This window comes from Nelumbo nucifera, chromosome 5 (assembly GCF_055504915.1).
Source record: "Nelumbo nucifera cultivar China Antique chromosome 5, China Antique-T2T, whole genome shotgun sequence".
Lineage (NCBI taxonomy): Eukaryota > Viridiplantae > Streptophyta > Magnoliopsida > Proteales > Nelumbonaceae > Nelumbo > Nelumbo nucifera.
This window is the reverse complement of record NC_142653.1, coordinates 43,813,946-43,823,825: the sequence shown is the minus strand read 5'-3', so window position 1 is coordinate 43,823,825 and position 9,880 is coordinate 43,813,946. Positions and strand designations below refer to the sequence as shown.

General features: G+C 32.6%; 1 protein-coding gene across 1 annotated transcript; it reads left to right on the top strand.

Annotated features, from left to right (window-relative positions):
• The first annotated feature begins 5,108 nt into the window (after positions 1 to 5,108).
• On the top strand, positions 5,109 to 6,661 carry LOC104608566 (transmembrane emp24 domain-containing protein p24delta3-like). The gene is made up of 4 exons (XM_010274600.2): positions 5,109 to 5,505; positions 5,673 to 5,879; positions 5,985 to 6,061; positions 6,182 to 6,661. The coding sequence occupies exons 1-4, from the start codon at positions 5,299 to 5,301 to the stop codon at positions 6,324 to 6,326; spliced, it is 636 nt and encodes a 211-aa protein (XP_010272902.2). The 5' UTR covers positions 5,109 to 5,298; the 3' UTR covers positions 6,327 to 6,661.
• The last annotated feature ends 3,219 nt before the right edge of the window (positions 6,662 to 9,880 follow it).

Below are 9,880 nucleotides of genomic sequence, written 5' to 3'. Positions count from 1 at the left end.
GAATAGAAGATGGAAGGATTTGGGACTGTTAGTTTTTTGTTAATGTTTGGATGATTGATAAAGAAAATTAGATGAACTGGAAGGGTATTTGCATCATTTTCAAATGCCAGTTAACAACTAGTTAATAACATGTACTGGATTATTACCTTTTAAAAGTTTGAATACTGAATTATCACATTTTAAAGTTTGGAGACCAAAGTGACACTAATCCAAAATACATGGATTCCTACACTGCTACAGCTGCAGCTTAGCTTTGATTCGAATCAAGCTGCAGATACTCTACTTCGAGCAAACTGTGTTGATATTCTGCTGGTTTGGCGTCTTAAATTCAAGAATGGAGTGTTGAGGCTGTGAAGATGATGCATAATTAATACATGAAGAAATTGAAAAGAATAAGAATAACAAGAAGAGAAAATTAGCGTGTGTTACGTTACGTTAGCCAACCAGAGAAGATTACAGTCAGTCAGTCACCAATTGTATGGATTCTGACTTCTGGGGTGCATTCTTTTGATTGGGTTTGGTAGCCAGTTGCACGGACGCGACAACACTATTAATGGTCTAACAATAACAAGAGACTATAAAAATAGAGTCCAGATGATATTTCGAATGAAAGGTTGCAAAAGACTGATGGATATGGACATAGGTTTATCTTAAGGTTGTGTTTGGTTTAAAGGAAAAAATAGAAAAAGGTAGAAAAATCTGTATAAGATTTGTAAAGATTTTTCTATATTTCCCTTCCTTTCCCTATTTATTCCTTAAATCAAACATAACCACTGTATATTAAAAACATCTCCCCTGCATAATATTATATAAGTACAGAATACATGGTGAGATATACATACGAGGTCGATGTGAAATGTGCTGAGTCAGGAGCACGACAGTTTTTAGACAGTGAGTTTACATCGGGTGCAACTGCAAGCCTGCAACCAGGATTGCAGCACTCCTTTTCAAACCCGGTGAAAATAAAATCTTGTGAAACTTTCTAATTCCAATAATGATGTGTCTGTGTTTTAGTGGGTGGGTGGAAGAGAGTGTTGCTGTTATGGTCACTGCAGATGTGTTCTCGGGCTGGAGGGAGGAAGTGAGATCGGCTTTGGTGCTCACAAGATTGCACAGCCTTTTACACCGTATATTGCAGAACACAGCCTTTTATACCGTATATTGCGAATATCTCGGTATTTGTATATTTTTTTGATGAGGAAATATTCAGGAAGCAAGGCTGCAAGGGACTGTACTAACGGAGTGAGCAGCCCATTTATGAGGATGTTAAAAGAGGGAAAAAGGGGGAAATTTTCAGATTAATACCCTGTACTTAAGGGATTAATATCATTTTAGTCCCTTAACGTACTTAAACTTCCAAAACACATCAATTTAATCTTTGCCATTAGGAATGACAATTTTCCCCATTTTCTCAATTCTCGTGGAGATCTGCCCTGAATGAAGCGCGGGGATAGGAATGATTTTCCCCTTGTGGGGATGAGGATAGGGAAATTTTCATCCCCATTGGTGGGGATGGGGCAGGGACGAGGAGAGCACTCTCCCTTTAGGGACCCCGATCCCTGCCCTATTGGATCCCCATTAATACAGTATGTATATATGTATGCATACATTTATATATGCATGCACTTATTTATTAATATTTTTAAAAATAATATGATTGAATATGTTTGAATTTTTCTAATATGATTATAATTTTTAATTATTTTATTTTTATTTATTAAATAAAAACAAAAACAAAAACAAAATGGTTGGTATTATAAAAATTCATTAAGAGTGGGGATCCCCACGGAAACGGGGATGGGGATTTTCACGGGAATGGAGATGGGGAGAGGCTCCCAGTCCCAGCCCCACCCCATTCTCATTCCTATTAACCATTAACGAACCATTAAAACTATTGTAAAAAGACAAAAATACCTTTTAGGTGTTATCTATTTTTCTTTGCATTTGGAAAAAATGCAAATGGAGCATAAAATTTGCACCCTATTTCCACCTTCCAAGAAGGAGAAAGATGGCACGCTATGTGTCGTCTCTATTCACGAAATGTATCCATTTGTCATCGCTCCCCTCATCAACTAGTTTGAGGCCGTATCTGATGCGATACAGCCACTTGAACCATTCAGACGAGACAAACACACACTGAATGTAAAACAACAGAAAACATAAAGCCAAAAAAAAAAAAGATGTTACATCCGTTGATCAGATTATGGGTATAAAAAAAGTTGATGCGACTTGAACCCCTTGGAGGAGATTATCCGAGAACCACAATTTTTTAATAAAAAAAATTACATGTTTAAAATATGTTGATCAGATTATCGCTGTGTGTTTGCCTCCTGGGCGTCGATGATGGCAAGTTCTTGCGACTTGATATAATTTGTTTTCTTTAAAAATCAATAAATTATTAAAAAAATAAAATATATCAATTTAAATAAAGAAAAACAAAAAAATATATGTATTTATTTTAATTATTTTCATCATATATATACATGTTTTTTATAAAAAATAAATAATATAATATAAATAATATTTTTATAAATAAATAGATAACATATATATGTTTATTACATATTTTTATATAAACAAATATATAACATATATTGGATTAGATATTCTCCAATCGAATAGGGGTAATTTGAATCTGATCCAATTCGATTTCTAATAGGATCTTATTATCCGATCTAAAGATTCGAACAAAAATGGTCTAAATTCGACAAAATAAAATCAGATCTCGGATCAGATCAGATCAGATCCATTTGCACCCCTATTTATGGTTAGACATTTAGGGGGTGTGGCGGCATGATTGGCTTTGTTTTTTTTGAAAACAAAAAACAATTGTCACATTAGTACAAAATTAATAAAATTAGAGGACAAATGTAATATGTATATGTAATGTTTCTTAATTGGAGATCACATTGGTGCTTCACATAGCCACAGCACATCCCAACCGTGTATTGTTCACCTCCTAGGCTTCATCTAAATTATGGATTAGCAAATCATGGGAACTAGACAAAAACACTCGATATATTAGTGATCTTATTTCAACATGTTTGGAAGCCCCGTAAAGGCATTTCATTTTCTATAGCATGGTTTTGGAACCACCATTGATCTGGACAGTCAGATTGTTTGGCCAGAAACTGTTTGGGCAATCGGTTCCGTTTCACTCTTAATCCATTATTTGACAAAAAACCGTTGACTTGATCAATGACCTGTTGATTTAGGCAATTGAATTGTTGACCCGTTTGACCCAAACAATAGTTTTTGGTCTTTTTATTTTCATTTTTTAATTTTTTTAATTTCCTTAAATTAGAATACACTATAACAAAGTAGGCCTCTAGCGGCGGATTTATCTGCCGCTATAGGGTCACAAAACTGCTGCTATAGATCTATAGCGGCGGATTTCCGGCGAATGGCTTTTTCGCTGCTGAAAATCACGTCGCTATAGGTTATAGTGGCAGATACAAAAACCGCCACTATAAATGTGCAATAGCGGCAAATATATATCCTATTGCGGCGGTATATTTGTCGCTAAAAAGCTACCAAATTCTTTAAAATAATTATATGCGCCACTATATGTATGTGTTTGGTACATATAACGGCACATATATCCACCGCTATAGATATACACTTAGACATATAGCGACAAATATATCCCCTGCTATAGATATAAATTTAATATATATAGCGGCAGATATAACGACCATTATATAGGTGTGTGTTTTATATATTGTGGCACATATATCCGCCGCTAAAAAATAAAAACATATATTTAGTGGCAAATATACCATTCCTATAAGTCAAATTATAGGAAATATCAGTACTGCTATTATATATATATATATATATATTTTTTTTTTTTTACAACCTATAATATATTTACATAGGACACATACTGTTTAATTTTTACATCACATTAGAATTGCAAATAAAATTTAATATTATTTATTAAAGTACACCAAAATGTGGATTCATACATAAATGTTACTAAAATAAACCACAATAAAAATGTAAAATGTTGATCTCAAAATATCTTCATCCATGCCTATTATCACTCCTTCCATATTGGTTCAACCTGAAAATCAAAATGGAAAAAAAAAAACATAAAAATTAGATAACGCATTATGTACATCAAGTTATAATGCGTAACTTGATGGAATATGCCCCACTTGGGAGATATCCATATGCCAAGAATAGCTTAACTTAATAATCCCCATCTAACTATCACATTTAATCAAGATTGACTATTAAGTTTCTTTTCCCTTTAAGACAATGCAAGATGAGAGAGATCAAAGAGCTACACAAACCAATTAAACAAGATCCTAGGCTAGGAGAATTTCTAGGAAAGACCAACTAAATGATAGATGCAATCCCACTATGTACTCTACAATTATGGTTATTAATTGGTTGTATTAAATGAAACCTTCACTTTCCATTCTAATTTGTTTTCCCGTTATGTTGGAAATGGGGAACAGTAGTGCATTAAATCAGATACTTCAAAAACAAAATCAAAAGTAAAGCTCTATTAATTTCTTAATATTGAAAAAATAATTATTTTATTAAGCATTTAACAATAATATATTATTTTTATTAAAAATTATTAATATAAATGAATCTAAATTACTAAATTATTTTTATAATAAATCAATAAAAAAAAGATTAATTATTTTAAACAACATTGTATTCTATTGTTAATTTTCCCTTGACAAATCTGGTGCATTGCACGGGTCACGGCTAAGATACATATATGGTGAAGTATATATATATATATATATATATCATGCAATATCGAACAGGCTGAGATTTGGTTGGGCTAGGCTCGAAGTTGGGCTCAGGCTACCCGAGTCCTCAACCTAAGTCCAACCTTTAAGTCAGGCCCATGTTTCGTAGCGCTGATCCATGCCGAAGCCCAAACACTCAATTTACAGCCCACTCTCATCTTCAGTTACCCTTTCAAATTTCAGTTATTATGAATTATGAAAATTATAAAATTTTAAATGGTCAAGAAAAGAAAAACGGTTGGTACAATTGCCATTTTAATAGTGGTATTCCAGCTGATTCGGACTCCCCAATAGTAGACAATCTCCTTCTATAAATTCATGTTGAAAATGAACAATAAGCAACCCAGACTAGAAAAATAAAGAGAGGGTGATCGTCTGGGTTGTTGTCTCTGGTCCTTGTCCCTGACTTTGAATCTTCGACGCTTTCGTTTGCTCCATCTCTGTTGAATATTCAGAGAGGGCAACCGAAAGCGATCGAGAGATAGAGGTGCCCTTGCTTGGTTGGGTTAAGCTTCTACGTAGATCGATGATGGAACAACGTTTGTTAACCTTGTGTCTTATTGCAAGCTTCATGGGTCTTCTTCTGCCTTTGGGGGAAGCCATTTGGTTGAAACTTCCTCCTTCAGAAATCAAGTGTGTTTCAGAAGAAATCCAACACAACGTCATGGTCACGGGCAATTACAATGTCATCTTCGAAGACCAAACCAACGATGTCCCTGCCATCAACGCAAGGGTACGCGCGGTTTCTACCCCCAAATTCTCTAATGCATTTAGTGTATTTTTCTATTATTTCTGTTGGATGTTGATTAGTGATTAAAGTCATTAAACCCCTATCACCTACATCTGTGACTGCAACTGATCACCTGATAATTAAATAGTCCTTTTAATTTGTTTTTTCAGTTGACATCTCCATTTGGGAACATCATCCGTGAAGTAGAAAATGTCACTGATGACCAGTTTGAATTCAAAACCACAAAGACGGGGAGTTACATCCTTTGTTTTTGGATGTATGATAATCGAGATGTAGTAGCAAACATCAACCTTGATTGGAAAGTCGGAATTTCTACAAGGGACTGGGATTCTGTTTCTAAACATGAAAAGCTTGAGGTTTGCACTTGCTCCTCTCTAGCTATAGCTAGCTCTTTAATTTAATTTGCCTCCTGGCTCAGTGATTCAAATTCAATTGATGAATATATATATCGTGTCATGAAGGGTGTTGAGCTTGGGCTGTGGAAAAACGAGTTAATAGTGGATTACATTCACGAAACGATGCTTCGTCTTAGAAGCAGGTATGGTTTAATTTCTATACATTATGATTCAATACATCCAAATTTAGTTGACATTCTTAATTTACACTCGTTGATCTAATAACATCTGATTTATTAACTATTTCTGGTTGATTATAATAGGGAAGCGGAAATGAGGATGGTAAGCGAAACGACCAATACAAGAGTAGCAATGTTCAGTATCATGTCCTTGGGTATGTGCGTAATGGTTTCAGCTGTGCAACTATGGAATTTGAGACGCTACTTCGAAAAGAAGAGGATTATTTGAACTTGCCGAATTGATAGTTTCCAAATACAGAAGAACATACAACCATTTCAAGGAATGAAAAATTAGATCCGGATTATAGAGGTCTTTGCACCAATGCTTTCTTAAGTTTCTAACTCTGGGTAAAATTTTTTGGGTTATTGATAGAATTTCCGGCCTTGCTGAAAGAGGAACAATGGAATCCAGAATAGCTAACTAACTACATGGAAGTGTGTAGCTCGAAGCATATCTGCTACGTACATGTACATTAAACTTTGTCAGTTCTAAACACTTGACACCCACAAAAATATATGTATACATTTTATTCTATCTTATGAATCTTTTTTTTTTTTTTTATAGTTGCATTTTGCAAAAGCATCAATTCATATCTAAGATTCTACCATAAAAATGATATTTGAGTTTTGAGAAGCACACTACCACATGTTTGACCAATACACACTAACGAACTCATCAAGGAGAAACCAAATTCAACCTTAGCACTGGAACAATCCACCATACTTTCACACTCAATGTCTCCATGGCTCTAATTAGATCCAAGTTGTCTCTTCTTGATAGCTCTTACTTAGATGATAGGTAACCCCTTCCAAAAAGGCTCTTACTCGACAGTCCGGAAGGAGATTGGCTTCTATTAGGGCAAATCTGTACTTACACCGTTCTAACAGTCTTTTGCAACATTGTATTGAGAATATCCCCATGAAATAAGTATATAAGTAAGGAGATATTCTTAATGCAAGGCAGTAAAGGTTGTTCCAATGGGCTTTGCCCCAACTGAAACCGAACTCCTGTATTTACAATGTTGTAAGCATGTTCAATGATTATCTAGAAAATTTTTTAACACCGTTCCCTTCAAATAACCCCAGCCTACCCTTACCCTTGAAAAGGATTAAAAACCATTTTTGAAAATTGTCAGAATTATTATTTATGATCAAATGCTCATTGAACGTGCTTATACTGTATTGTGCCTACTAGATCTGCTCCCCTTACTCGAATGGTAGGTTGCCACATCACATGATCCGGATGCAAGACAGTAGCGCAGATTTATAAATGCAATCTGCACTCTCAATGAAGAGTAATCAAATTCTGTATTAATTTATATTAACTTCAAACGGTTTTTAAAATAATAAAAATTAATAGTTTTTATTAATTATATTATTTTCAAATGCATTTTAACTGGACTTTACATTCATAAAAAGTAATTTAAAAATTAATATTTTTTCTTTAGCTTTTTATTAATTATTATTTTTATTAACAACTAAGTTTTGTTATTTTCTATTAATAAAAATTTAATTTTAATTTTTAACATTATTTTTGTAATTATTTTCAAATAGAATTTAAGTGAATTTTAAATTATAATTTTTACTAGTGATAACAGTTAATAATTATTATAGATTATATAATTAAATATAATTATTATGAGCTTTTGTAATTAATTGTTAGTTTTAATTAATTATTATACTTTAACTATTGTTATTTTATCCTATTTTATTATCTATTATTTTTCTCTTTTTACTTTATAGATATCTTTTTTTCTACTCATCCTATTTTAATATTTAGCTTAACTTAATTATTGATATTTTAATACGTCTTATTCATTTGTCATTTTAATTAATTAATATTAACCAAAAATAAAATTCTAACTTAAAAATAAGGACTTGTATTAAAGTATAAAGATCGTTGCATTTTACCAAAAAAAAAAAAGAGTATAATACAAATTGTTAGCTAATGAAGGAGCGCTATAAAGCATAGGAATCGTGTATGGTACAGAACTAGATTGTGGTGTGCCTATATACAGTGTGGATCTTAAAATGCCTGCCTACCAAACGGGCATCATTAATCAGCCCATCACTTTTTTATCATTTCTATCCATGAATTAAAAAGCAGGTATTTTGAAAGCAGAATGTCGTCCTTTCTGATTTCTTTATTCTTTTACTACAAAGATGTGACCAAATGGATTCGATCCCATTAAAGTGCTCTTGCACACGAAACATAAAGCTTGGGTTCACATCAGGGGTGAGCATGAGTCAGCTTGGTTATATTTCAAGGCAGAACATAAAATTAGGGGTGGGTATTCGATTTATTTGGTTAAAAACCGAATTAAATAAATTAAAATTTTTATAATTGGATTAAAAAAATAAAAATTGAAAATTATAGAAAAATCAAAATAATCAAAACTGAAATTTTTTATTCTGTTTTCGGTTAAAACCAAATTTTAATAATGTATATACTATTATATATATTATACATATAATATATAATATATTATGAAAGCAAATTTCATTATATTACATATTAATACATAAATAATATAATATATTATACATTATATGTTACATATTATATATTATATATTACATATTATATACCAACGTTTGGTTAATCTGTTTTATTTGGTCAATTGAATTTTTAATTCTAAAAACTGAAATAAAAAACCGAATTAAACAAAACCCAAAAAATCCAAACTGAAATAACTGAAACCAAAATTTTTTGTCCGGTTTTTTGGTTTTAACTGAATTATACTCACCCCTACCTAAAACCTATCCTGTAGGAGTTGGTTCTATGGTCTACTGGTAAAACCTATTATATCTTTACCCCTTCCAAAAAAATGGAACTTCTTCTTTAAAAACATTATTTTTAATAATAATAATAATAATATAATTCAAAACATATGTTACCTTTATTGATTAAGTTAATTAAATTGATCTATAAATTATCATAACATATTAATACGTAGTTCAAAATTAATTATTACCTTTTGCATTAGTTATTACACACAATTATTAAATTGATGAAAAATGATCAAATCACTTAAGTGACTTAATGGTCAAGTGAAACCATGGTCAATCAAAGGCCACCGAGGTCAACTAAAGGCCAACGAAGACTAGTTCTTTAGGTTGGTTTAGATAGGGTAATCCCTAAACCATAGAATTGGCTTAGGGAGGGATCAGTTACAAGAATTTGGAACCAGACCTATCCGGTAATAGATTGGGTACAGTTGGTTCAAGATCGGTTCTGGGTAGAACCTACCCATTTGCTCAGCCCTTGTTCCCACTTGGGTGATCCCATGTGGTTAACTTGATGTAAAATGAAATACAATTGGATGGTGAAGAAAGATAGAGACAATTGTAAGAGAAAACATTAAATAGCATTTTTGGGAACATGATATAGATAGTTTAACAAAGGTTTCAAGTGAGGGAGATGTTTTAGGTAGTTGAAAGTGTAGAAGTTAATGAGAGGTTTTAGATAGGCTTGCCTTCATGTGTTCCAACACTTAAAGTCTATTGCCATATTGACCAAGTATGTAACAATTGCTATTAGAGACTACCACCATATCTTAGGTTCAAATTATGGAATGGTCTCCTCAAGGGAAGGGTTATTATTTGGAGTATAGTGAAAATTTTCACAGAAAGGTCTACCTTGTTTAAAGTGAAAGGCATCACAAAAGAGTTGATTGAAATAGAGCAAGAGTTGCTAGAAGAAAAGGGTTGCCTATCACCATAGTAAGGGACTATATATGGAGTGGACTACCTACCACCAAAGTGAGAGCTACTTGTTGCGGC